Source organism: Cinclus cinclus, chromosome 1 (genome assembly GCF_963662255.1).
Source record: "Cinclus cinclus chromosome 1, bCinCin1.1, whole genome shotgun sequence".
In the NCBI taxonomy this organism is placed as follows: Eukaryota; Metazoa; Chordata; class Aves; order Passeriformes; family Cinclidae; genus Cinclus; species Cinclus cinclus.
The window spans coordinates 151,574,934-151,587,866 of record NC_085046.1 but is presented as its reverse complement, the minus strand read 5'-3'; the positions used below and the strand labels follow the sequence as shown (position 1 = coordinate 151,587,866).

The 12,933-nt window shown below is 40.0% G+C and overlaps 1 protein-coding gene across 1 annotated transcript in view; it reads left to right on the top strand.

The window, feature by feature from the left end:
* The window catches only part of MROH1 (maestro heat like repeat family member 1), an 84,241-nt gene that overhangs the window by 32,836 nt on the left and 38,472 nt on the right, over window positions 1-12,933 (top strand). Inside the window, exons 10-15 of the mRNA XM_062515153.1 lie at window positions 445-580; window positions 3,013-3,065; window positions 3,690-3,797; window positions 3,929-4,048; window positions 5,050-5,172; window positions 9,975-10,121. Of these exons, the coding sequence (XP_062371137.1) occupies window positions 445-580; window positions 3,013-3,065; window positions 3,690-3,797; window positions 3,929-4,048; window positions 5,050-5,172; window positions 9,975-10,121 (687 nt within the window). The remainder of the gene's footprint in view (window positions 1-444; window positions 581-3,012; window positions 3,066-3,689; window positions 3,798-3,928; window positions 4,049-5,049; window positions 5,173-9,974; window positions 10,122-12,933) is intronic.

The following is a 12,933-nucleotide window of genomic DNA, read 5'->3' as shown; positions in this document are numbered from 1 at the left end:
CTCCATGATTTCAGCATTCCCAGAATTCCCAGATTTCAGCATTCCCAGAATTCCCAGGTTTCACCACTCCATGATTTCAGCATTCCCAGAATTCCCAGATTTCAGCATTCCCAGAATTCCCAGGTTTCACCACTCCATGATTTCAGCATTCCCAGAATTCCCAGATTTCAGCATTCCCAGAATTCCCAGGTTTCACCACTCTATGATTTCAGCATTCCCAGAATTCCCAGGTTTCACCACTCCATGATTTCAGCATTCCCAGAATTCCCAGGTTTCAGCATTCCGTGATTTCAGCATTCCCAGAATTCCCAGGTTTCACCACTCCATGATTCCAGCATTCCCAGAATTCCCTGATTATTTTAATCATTCCTGCAATTGCAGCATTCCCTCATTCCATCACCCCACGATTCCCGGCATTCCCGGCATTCCCGTTTTTTTTTCCAGGTGGTTTCCTCGCAGCCTTTCCTGGGGAACTCTCGGGGCGTGGCCGCCCTGCGCCTGCTCCGGGTGCTCCCGATCCATTCCCACCTGGAAAACCTCTGGAATAAAGAAATCCCGCTGCTCCTGGAATATCTGGAAGGTTCGGGAAATTTAAAAAAAAAAAAAAAAATCCCGGAATCGCCATTCCTGGATTTCCCTTTCCGGGTTTTTTTTTTTTTTTATGGATTGGGGAAGTCCCAAAAAATGGGATTTTTATTTTTATTTTTTTTTTTTTCCTTGTTAAGTTTTTGGGAATTGATTCCCGGTTTTTTTAAAAAAAAAAGTTTGGGAACGGGATCAAGGGGATTTTTTTGGGAATGTTCGGTATAAGGGGTTGGGGGATGAGGAGGGATTGGGATTTGTGGGATAATTGGATTTGTGGGATTTGTGGGGAAATGGGATAATTGGGAAAATGGGATTTGTGGGATATGTGGGATTTATGGGATAATGGGATAATTGGGAAATGGGATTCGTGGGATTTATGGGATAATGGGAAAATGGGAAAATGGGATTTGTGGGATAATGGGATAATGGGATTTGTGAGATTTATGGGATTTGTGGGGAAATGGGATAATGGGATAATGGGGAAATGGGATTTGTGGGATTTATGGGATTTGTGGGATAATGGGGTAACTGGAAAATGGGATTTGCGGGGAAATGGGAAAATGGGATAATGGGATTTAATGGGATAATGGAATTACGGGATTTATGGGAAAATGGGATCGTGGGATAGTTGATAATGGGATAATGGGATTTATGGGAAAATGGGATATTTGGATAATGGGAGGGTGGGATATTGGGATCTTGGGATTTGTGGAATGGGATCCATGGGATCATGGGATTTAATGGGATTATGGGATAATGGGGATAATGAAATCTATTGGAATGTGGGATTATGGGATATTGGGATAATGGGATTTACGGGATGGGTTCCATGGGATCCATGGGATCATGAGATGATGGGATCCATGGGATAATGGGAAAATGGGATTTTATGGGATAATGGGAAAATGGGATTTAATGGGATAATGGAATTATGGGATTTAATGGGACAGCAGGATTTATGGGATCTTGGGGTCATGGGGTGGGATCATGGGATTTTATGGGATTGTGGGATTTATGGGATAATGAAACCCGTGGGATCTTGAGATAATGGGATAATAGGATAATTGATGGTGGGAAAATGGGATAATGGGATTTATAGGATTTATGGGATAATGGAATTATGGGATAATGGGATGGTATGGGACAGGATTTTTGGGATTTATGGGAAAGGAAGCATGGGGTAATGGGATGATGGGATTTTGGGATCGATGGGATTATGGGATCAGTGGGATTTATGGGATAGGATCCATGGGAAAATGGGATAACGGGAAAATGGGATACTGGGAACCACAAGAAAATGGGATAAAGGGATGGGATTTCGGGGATTTCTGGGATTTCTGGGATGGGATAATGGATAATTTATGGGGTGGGAAATGGATAGTGGGATAGTGGGACGGAATTTGTGGGATATGGTGGGATGGGATCCATGGGATAGTGGGATGCTGGGATAATGGGAATGGGATAATGGAATCAGTGGGATAATGGGGTCTGTGGGATGGGATTTATGGGATTTATGGGATTTATGGGATTTATGGGATTTATGGGATGGAATCCATGGGATAATGGAATCAGTGGAATAACAGATAATGGGATCCATGGGACAATGGGATGGGATTTATGGGATTTATGGGATTTATGGGATTTATGGGATGGGAACCATGGGATATTGAGATGATGGGATTATGGGAAAATGGGATCGATGGGATTATGGGAAAATGGGATTTGCGGGATGGCATCCATGGGAAAATGAGATACTGGGATAATGGGATTCTGGGATAGCGGGATTATGGGATCCGTGGGATAACGGGATGGAATTCCAAGCTCCGGTGGGAATTCCGCACTCCATAAAACAATTCCCAGCCCATGGGAATTCCGGGACGATCCCATTCTGTGGAGCAGCTCCCGTTATCCCGGGATGTCCCAGGAATCCTGGGGATTCTCAGGGATTCTCTGGGAATTCCAACCCAAAATCCCAAAATTCTGTGGGAGCTCATACCCCGAAGTCCTGTCCAAGGAAAAAACCTGGAAAAGGCTCTGGAATTCTCCCAGAATTCCCCTTTTTTCCAGCCGCTCATTCCTGAATCCTTCTGATCCCAGATCCCGGAGCTGGATGCAGATTCCAGCTGGGATCCAGAGCAGCAGCATTCCCACTTTTCCCAGAATTCCCATTTTCCCGCTTTTCCCACTTTTCCTGCTTCTCCCACTTTTCCCGCTTCTCCCATTATTCCCACTTTTCCCACTTTTCCAATTCTTCCCATTTTCCCCAGTTTTCCCACTTTTCCCATTTTCTCCACTTTTCCAGCTTTTCCTGCTCCCACATTCCCAAATATTTTTCCTCAGGAATGCTCCCAATCCACCCTCCCCCATATCTGGCATTCCCAGATCCCTCAGCATTCCCAAATTCCCGATTTGTTTTTTTTTTCCCAGAGAACACTGAGAACTCCCTGTGCCAGGAGGAATGGGAGGAGAAGCTGCTCCAGGTACGGATTCCGTGGAAAAATTGGGACGGAAAACCAGAAATCCAAAGGGATTTTGGGATGGGAAACCAGAATTCCAAAGGGATTTTGGGAAGGAAAACCAGAATTCCAAAGGGATTTTGGGATGGGAAACTCAGAATTCCAAAGGGAAATTTGGGATGGGAAACCGGAATTCCAAAGGGATTTTGGGATGGGAAACTCAGAATTCCAAAGGGAAATTTGGGATGGGAAACCGGAATTCCAAAGGGATTTTGGGATGGGAAACTCAGAATTCCAAAGGGAAATTTGGGATGGGAAACCGGAATTCCAAAGGGATTTTGGGATGGGAAACTCAGAATTCCAAAGGGAAATTTGGGATGGGAAACCGGAATTCCAAAGGGATTTTGGGATGGGAAACTCAGAATTCCAAAGGGAAATTTGGGATGGGAAACCGGAATTCCAAAGGGATTTTGGGATGGGAAACTCAGAATTCCAAAGGGAAATTTGGGATGGGAAACCTGAATTCCAAAGGGATTTTGGGATGGGAAACCAGAATTCCAAAGTGATTTTGGGATGGGAAACCAGAATTCCAGAGGGATTTTGGGATTGGAATTCCCAGAATTCCCGCATCCCGTTCCTCATCCGCAGTTTCTCCGGGAATCCCTGAAATCCATCCCGGATAAATCCTGGATTTGCATTTTGGTGTCTGAGATATTCCGGCAGCTCCGCGCTTCCGACGGATCCCAGGCGGAAAAGGTGAGGATAGGGGAAAATCCAGGAATTTTGTTTTTTTGTTTTTTTTTTTTTTTTTTTCCCTCCCGGATTTTTCCCGCTTGAATTCCCGATTTTTTTTTTTTATTTTTTTATTTTTTATTTTTTTTTCCCAGAATTTCCTTTACAGATCCATGGGAACGGCGCTGGGGTTGTGTCCCAGTAAGGAACTGGTCCGGAAGCAACTCCAGGAAATCCTGGAAAACGCGCGGTACCAGGAAGAGGCGGAACGGGAGGTGAGGGATCCATGGAAAAATCCCAAAGACCCGGGAAAATCCCGAGAAATTTTTTGGGAATTTTCCTCTCGGGAAGAGGGGTGGAGTCGCTGCTGCCGGGTGGGGTTTGGAATGTTCGGGAATGTGGGGGTTGGGGTTGGGATGGGGGTGAAAATTGTGGAATTCCGGGGAAATCGTGGATGAAATCGCGGATAAAATCATGGAATTCCACGGGAATCACGGCTAAAATTGTGGAGTTCCACGGGGCCCCTGCTAAAGTCCTGGAATTCTGGAGAATTTAATGAAAATATGGAATTCCAAGGAAACTCCTACTGAAATTCTGGGATATTCCAACTAAAATCCTGGAATTCCGTGGAAATCCCAACTAAAATCCTGGAATTCTGTGGGAGGCCAATTGAAATCCTGGAATTCCAATGAATCCCAACTGAAGTCCTGGAAATCCATGGAAATCCCATCTGAAATCATGGAATTCCCTGGAAATCCCAACTGAAATCCCGGAATTCCGTGGAAATCCCAACTAAAATCCTGGAATTCTGTGGAAATCCCAACCAAAATCCTGGAATTCCACAGGATTTTTTTTTTTTTTTTGGCTAAAATTGTGAAATTCTAGGGAATTCCAGCTAAAATCCTGGAATTCTGTGGGAACCCAATTGAAATCCTGGAATTCCAATTAAACCCTCCAAAATCCTGGAATTCTGTGGAAATCCCAACTAAAATCCTCGAGTTCCGTGCAATACTGACTAAAAATCCTGGAATTCTGAAGAATCCTCCCAAAATCCTGGAATCTGGCTGGAATTCGTGGAATTCCAGGGATGGAGAGGCCAAAAATTTCCTGGAAATTCCATCCAAGCCCTTCCCAGACAAGAATTCCTTCCCAAAATCACGGAATTCCAGCCGGGAATTGCTCTGTGCGTGGTTGGAATTCCTTTGGAATTCCAGGAATGAAACCTGGAAAATTTTTGGGAATTCCCGAGCGGCCGAAAAACCCGGAATTCCCACAGGGTCTCGCTTCCTGCTTTGGGATTTGCGCCCGGAATCATCTGGAAGAGACTTTGGAAAAGTTGGAGGAATTCGTGAAATCCGACGTCTTCAAGAAATCCTTGGGATTGTTCAGCATCTTCAAGGTGGGAATTCCCGAGGGATTTTTGGGAAGGGGGATAGTGGGGATGATGGGGATGATGGGAATGGGGAAAGTGGGAAAAATGGGATAATGGGGGAAAATGGGAATAATGGGGAAACGGGAATGGGATAAATGGGAATGGGAATATTGGGGGAAAATGGGAATAATGAGATAAATGGGAATGGGGAAAATGGGGAGAAATGGGAATGGGAATGTTGGGAAAAGTGGGAATAATGGGAAAAATGGGAATGGGGAAAAAGGGAATGGGAAATTGGGAACCATGGGAAAAATGGGAATAATGGGGAAAAATGGGAATGAAGGGAAAGGGAAAAATGGGAATGGGGAAAATGGGGAGAAATGGGAATGGGAATATTGGGAAAAATGGGAATAATGGGAAAAATGGGAATGGGGAAAAAGGGAATGGGAATAATGAGAATGGGAAATTGGGAACCATGGGAATAATGGGTAAAAATTGGAATAAAGGGAAAGGGAAAAATGGGAATGGGGATAATGGGGATAATGGGAATAATGGGAAATTGGGAATGGGATAAATGGGAGTGGGAAGAATGGGAAAAATGGGAATAATGGGAAAATGGGAATGGAGAAAATGGGAAGAATGAGAATAATGGGAAAAATGGGAATGAGAAAAATGGGAATAATGGGAAAAAATGGGAATAATGGGAAAAAATGGGAATGAGGAAAAAGGGAATGGGAATAATGAGAATGGGAAATTGGGAACCATGGGAAAAATGGGAATAATGGGGAAAAATTGGAATAAAGGGAAAGGGAAAAATGGGAATGGGGAAAATGGGGATAATGGGAATAATGGGAAATTGGGAATGGGATAAATGGGAGTGGGAAGAATGGGAATAATGGGAAAAATGGGAATGGGGAAAATGGGAAGAATGGGAATAATGGGAAAAATGGGAATGAGAAAAATGGGAATAATGGGAAAAAATGGGAATAATGGGAAAAAATGGGAATGAGGAAAAAGGGAATGGGAATAATGAGAATGGGAAATTGGGAATAATGGGGAAAATGGGAATGGGGAAAATGGGGAGAAATGGGAATGGGAATATTGGGGAAAATGGGAATAATGGGGAAAATGGGAATAATGGGAAAAATGGGAATAATGGGAAAAATGGGAATGGGAAATTGGGAATAATGGGGAAAAATTGGAATAAAGGGAAAGGGAAAAATGGGAATGGGGATAATGGGGATAATGGGAATAATGGGAAATTGGGAATGGGATAAATGGGAGTGGGAAGAATGGGAAAAATGGGAAGAATGGGAAAAATGGGAATGGGGAAAATGGGAAGAATGGGAAGAATGGGAAATTGGGAATGGGATAAATGGGAATGATAAGAATGGGAAAAATGGGAATAATGGGAAAAATGGGAATGAGGAAAATGGGAATAATGGGAAAAATGGGAAATTGGGAATGGGATAAATGGGAATGATAAGAATGAGGAAAATGGGAATAATGGGAAAAATGGGAATGGGGAAAATGGGAATGGGAATAATGAGAATGGGAAATTGGGAACCATGGGAAAAATGGGAATAATGGGGAAAAATTGGAATAAAGGGAAAGGGAAAAATGGGAATGGGGAAAATGGGGATAATGGGAATAATGGGAAATTGGGAATGGGACAAATGGGAGTGGGAAGAATGGGAAAAATGGGAATAATGGGAAAAATGGGAATGGGAAAAATGGGAAGAATGGGAATAATGGGACAAATGGGAGTGGGAAGAATGGGAAAAATGGGAATAATGGGAAAAATGGGAATGAGAAAAATTGGTATAATGGGAAAATGGGAATAATGGGAAAAATGGGAATGAGGAAAAAGGGAAATTGGGAATGGGGAAAATTGGAATAATGAGAATGGGAAAAACAGAAATGGGAATAATGGAAATAATGGGAATACTGGGAAAAATGGGATAATGGGCGAAATGGGAATGGGATTCCAAGGGATCCTCACTAAAATCCGGGAAGTCCAAGGGATCGTATCAAAAATCCTGGAATTCCAAGGAAATTCTTCTCAAATTCTGGAATTCCAAGGAATCCCTACAAAAGTCTTGGAATCCTGCGGAAAATCCTGGAATACCAAAGAATTTCTTCTCAAATCCTAGAAATCAAGGGAAAGCCTCAAATCAAGGAAATCCTCTTCAAATCCTGGAATTCCATGGAAATCCTCCACAAATTCTAAGGAATTCCTGCTGAATTCATGGAATTCTATGGAATCCTGCTAAAAATCCTGGAATTCCAAAGAAATTTTCCTCATATCCTGGAATTCCAAGGAAAATCTCTTCAAATCCTGGGATCCCATGGAAATCCTCCTCAAATTCCAAGGAATTCCAAGGAAAATCTCTTCAAATCCTGGAATTTAAATGAAATTTTCCTCATATCGTGGAATTCCAAGAAAATCCTCCTCAAATCCTGGAATTCCATGGAAAATCTCTTCAAATGCTGGAATTCCATGGAAATTCTCCTCAAATTCCAAGGAATTCCTGCTGAATTCATGGAATTCTTTGGAATCCTGCTGAAAAATCCTGGAATTCCAAAGAAATCCTCCTCAGATCCTGGAATTCCAAGGAAAATCTCTTCAAATCCTGGAATTTCAGGGAAATCCTCCTCAAATTCCAAGGAATTCCTGATGAATTCATGGAATTCTATGGAATCCTGCTAAAAATTCTGGAATTTAAATGAAATTTTCCTCATATCCCGGAATTCCAAGAAAATCCTCCTCAAATCCTGGAATTCCATGGAAATCCTCCTCAAATTCCAAGGAATTCCAAGGAAAATCTCTTCAAATGCTGGAATTCCATGGAAATTCTCCTCAAATTCCAAGGAATACCTGCTGAATTCATGGAATTCTTTGGAATCCTGCTAAAAATCCTGGAATTCCAAAGAAATTCTCCTCAGATCCTGGAATTCTGATGAATGCACGGAATTCTATGGAATCCTGATTAAAAAATCCTGGAATTCTGTGGAAATCCTCCTCAAATTCCAAGGAATTCCCGCTGCAATCTTGAAAATCTCTGGAATCCTGCTAAAAATCTTGGAATTCCAAGGAAATTCTCCTCAGATCCTGGAATTCCAATGAAATCCTGGAATTCTATCGAATCCTGCTAAAAATCTTGGAATTCCAAGGAAATTCTCCTCAGATCCTGGAATTCCGATGAATTCCTGATGAATTCCTGGAATTCTATGGAATCCTGCTAAAAATCCTGGAATTACAAAGAAATTCTCCTCAAATCCTGGAATTCCAATGAATTCCTGATGAATGCACGGAATTCTATGGAATCCTGCTAAAAATCCTGGAATTACAAAGAAATTCTCCTCAAATCCTGGAATTCCAATGAATTCCTGATGAATGCACGGAATTCTATGGAATCCTGCTAAAAAAATCCTGGAATTCTGTGGAAATCCTCCTCAAATTCCAAGGAATTCCCGCTGCAATCTTGAAAATCTCTGGAATCCTGCTAAAAATCTTGGAATTCCAAGGAAATTCTCTTCAGATCCTGGAATTCCAATGAATTCCTGATGAAATCCTGGAATTCTATCGAATCCTGCTAAAAATCTTGGAATTCCAAGGAAATTCTCCTCAGATCCTGGAATTCCAATGAATTCCTGATGAAATCCTGGAATTCTATCGAATCCTGCTAAAAATCTTGGAATTCCAAGGAAATTCTCCTCAGATCCTGGAATTCCAATGAATTCCTGATGAATGCACGGAATTCTATGGAATCCTGCTAAAAAAATCCTGGAATTCTGTGGAAATCCTCCTCAAATTCCAAGGAATTCCCGCTGCAATCTTGAAAATCTCTGGAATCCTGCTAAAATCTTGGAATTCCAAGGAAATTCTCCTCAGATCCTGGAATTCCAATGAATTCCTGATGAAATCCTGGAATTCTATCGAATCCTGCTAAAAATCTTGGAATTCCAAGGAAATTCTCCTCAGATCCTGGAATTCCGATGAATTCCTGATGAATTCCTGGAATTCTATGGAATCCTGCTAAAAATCCTGGAATTCCAAAGAAATTCTCCTCAGATCCTGGAATTCCAATGAATTCCTGATGAATGCACGGAATTCTATGGAATCCTGATTAAAAAATCCTGGAATTCTGTGGAAATCCTCCTCAAATTCCAAGGAATTCCCGCTGCAATCTTGAAAATCTCTGGAATCCTGCTAAAAATCTTGGAATTCCAAGGAAATTCTCCTCAGATTCTGGAATTCCAATGAATTCCTGATGAAATCCTGGAATTCTATGGAATCCTGCTAAAAATCTTGGAATTCCAAGGAAATTCTCCTCAGATCCTGGAATTCCAATGAATTCCTGATGAAATCCTGGAATTCTATGGAATCCTGCTAAAAATCCTGGAATTCCAAAGAAATTCTCCTCAGATCCTGGAATTCCAATGAATTCCTGATGAATGCACGGAATTCTATGGAATCCTGCTAAAAAAATCCTGGAATTCTGTGGAAATCCTCCTCAAATTCCAAGGAATTCCCACTGCAATCTTGAAAATCTCTGGAATCCTGCTAAAAATCTTGGAATTCCATGGAATTCCTCCTCAAATCCTGGAATTCCAAGGATCCCCCAACCGCGTTTTCCCACAATTTCTCCCTCAATTCCCACCTGGGGGAAAAAAAAACCAAAAAAACCAAAAAAATAAAAAACCTGGGAATTCTTTGTGATCCCTTCCCCCACCCTTTCTGGCACTCCTGGGATTCCCAAATCCCAATTTTTCCCCCGTGTTTTTTCCATGTTTTTTTTTTTTTTTTTTTTTTTTTTTTTCCATAGGAACGGAGCGAGGTGGAGCTGGAAAAACTCCGGAGCGGCCTCGTGCTCTGCTACGGCCGCGTGGCCGAGGCGGCGCCTCCGGAATTGCTGCATTCCCACCTGGAATCCCAAATCCTGAAAAACCTCCTGCAGCACGGCCACACCAAGGTGGGAGTCTGGGAATTTTTTTGGGAATTTTTTTGGGAATTTTTGGGGAATTTTTAAAGGATTTTTTTGGGGATTTTTAAAGGATTTTTGGAGGATTTTTTGGGATTTTTCGGGGGATTTTTGGGAAGTTTTAAAGGATTTTTTTGGGGATTTTTTTGGGGATTTTTTGGGGATTTTTGGGGAATTTTTAAAGGATTTTTTTTGGGATTTTTTAGGGGATTTTTGGGGAATTTTTAAAGGATTTTTTGGGGATTTTTGGGGATTTTTAACGGATTTTTGGAGGATTTTTTGGGGGATTTTTTAGGGGATTTTTTTGGAATTTTTAAAGGATTTTCTGGGGATTTTTGGGGAATTTTTAAATGATTTTTTGGGGATTTTTTGGGAATTTTTAAAGGATTTTTTTGGGGATTTTTTTGGGGATTTTTAAAGGATTTTTGGAGGATTTTTTGGGATTTTTCGGGGGATTTTTGGGAAGTTTTAAAGGATTTTTTTGGGGATTTTTTTGGGGATTTTTTGGGGATTTTTGGGGAATTTTTAAAGGATTTTTTTTGGGATTTTTTAGGGGATTTTTGGGGAATTTTTAAAGGATTTTTGGAGGATTTTTTAGGGGATTTTTTAGGGGATTTTTGGGGATTTTTTTGGGGATTTTTTGGGGATTTTTAAAGGATTTTTTTGGGATTTTGGGGGAATTTTTAAAGGATTTTTTGGGGATTTTTTGGGGATTTTTTGGGAATTTTTAAAGGATTTTTTGGGGAATTTTTAAAGGATTTTTTTGGAATTTTTTAGGAATTTTTAAAGGATTTTTTGGGGATTTTGGGGGAATTTTTAAAGTATTTTTTTGGGAATTTTTTGGGAATTTTTAAAGGAATTTGGGGGGGATTTTTTTGGAATTTTTTTTAATTTTTTGGTAATTTTTTTGAGTTTTTGGGAATTTTTTGGGAATTTTTTGGGAACTTTTTGGGAATTTTTAAAGGATTTTGGGGGGGATTTTTGGGGAATTTTTTGGGAATTTTTAAAGGATTTTTTGGGGATTTTGGGGGAATTTTTAAAGTATTTTTTTGGGAATTTTTTGGGAATTTTTAAAGGAATTTGGGGGGGATTTTTTTGGAATTTTTTTTAATTTTTTGGTAATTTTTTTGAGTTTTTGGGAATTTTTTGGGAACTTTTTGGGAATTTTTAAAGGATTTTGGGGGGGATTTTTTTGGAATTTTTTTTAATTTTTTGGTAATTTTTTTGAGTTTTTGGGAATTTTTTGGGAATTTTTTGGGAACTTTTTGGGAATTTTTAAAGGATTTTGGGGGGGATTTTTGGGGAATTTTTTGGGAATTTTTAAAGGATTTTTTGGGAATTTTTTGGGAATTTTTTAAGGCTTTTTGGGGGGATTTTTTGGGTTTTATTTGGATTTTTCGGGAATTTTTTTGATTTTTCAGGAATTTTTTGGGAATTTTTAAAGGATTTTTTGGGAATTTTTGGGGAATTTTTTAGGAATTTATAGCAAAAGCTGTGGAATTACTCTGGGAAGTTTTCAGGAATTTTGGGGAATTTTTTGGGGATTATTATAGGATTTTTGTGGGGGGATTTTTTGGAAGTTTTCAGGAAATTTTTTTTTTTTTTTTACTTTTTTTGGGAATTTTTCCCAAGAATTCTGGAATTATTCTGGGAAGTTATCAGGAATTTTTCAGGCATTTTTCAGGAATTTTTTTGGGGGGGGGGAACTTTTCAGGAAACTTCGGCAAATTTTCCAGAAAGTTTCTGGAATATTTCCAGGACTTTTCTGGAAAATTTTGAGGAATTTACTGGAAATTTTCCAGGAATTCTTCAAGCATATTATGAGAACTTTCCAGGAACTTTCTGGAAAATTTCTGGGAATTTTTCAGGAATTTTTGGGAATTTGCCAGGATTTTTTCAGGAACTTTTTCAGGATTTTTTCTGGAAATTTATCAGGAATTTTCCAGGAATAGTCTGTAAAAATTCTTGAATTTCTCTGGGAAGTTTTCAGGAATTTTCAAGGAATTTTCCAGGAATGTTGCAGGAATTTATTGGAAAAATTCTGGAATTATTCTGGGAAGTTTTCAGGAATTTTCCAGGAATTTTTCTGGGATTTCTCCAGGAATTCTCCAGAAAATTTCCGGAAATTTCCCAACAATTTCCTGGGAAAATCCTGGGAATTTTCTGGCAACGTCCCAGGAATTTTTTGAAAATTTCCCAGGAATTATCCAAGTATGTTCTCGGAATTTTCCAGGAACTTTTTTGGAAAATTTCCAGAAATTTTCTGGGAATTTTTCAGGAATTTTCTGCGTTTTTTTCTGGGAAAAATCTGGAAATCTTCTTGAAGAATTTTTAAGGAATTTCCTGGGAATTTTCCAGCAATTTTCCAGGAATTTTCCAGGACTGGGCTTTTCCCAGGGGGGGTCATTCCAAGGGTTATGGACATTTTGGGAATGAGTTTTGCCGGTGGGATTTTGGGAATTTTTTCCGGTGGAATTTCTTGGTTTTTTCCTTCTGGAATTTGGAATTTTCCACTGGAATTTTGCTTTTCCTGAGGGAGTTTTGGGATTTTTTCCAATCAAATTTCTTATTTCCTGTCGGAATTTTCCCACTGGAATTTCCTTTTTTTTCTGTTGGAATTTTGCTTTTCTTGCTGAAATTTTTCTTCCAATGGAATTTCTTTTTTTTCCAATGGAATTTCTTTTTTTTTTTTTCCCCCAATGGAATTTTGGGTTTTTCCTGCTGGGATTTGGCTTTTCCCAATGGGATTTTTTTTTTTTTTCCCCTCAGTGAAAATTCCCAATGGAATTTTAGCTTTTCCCTC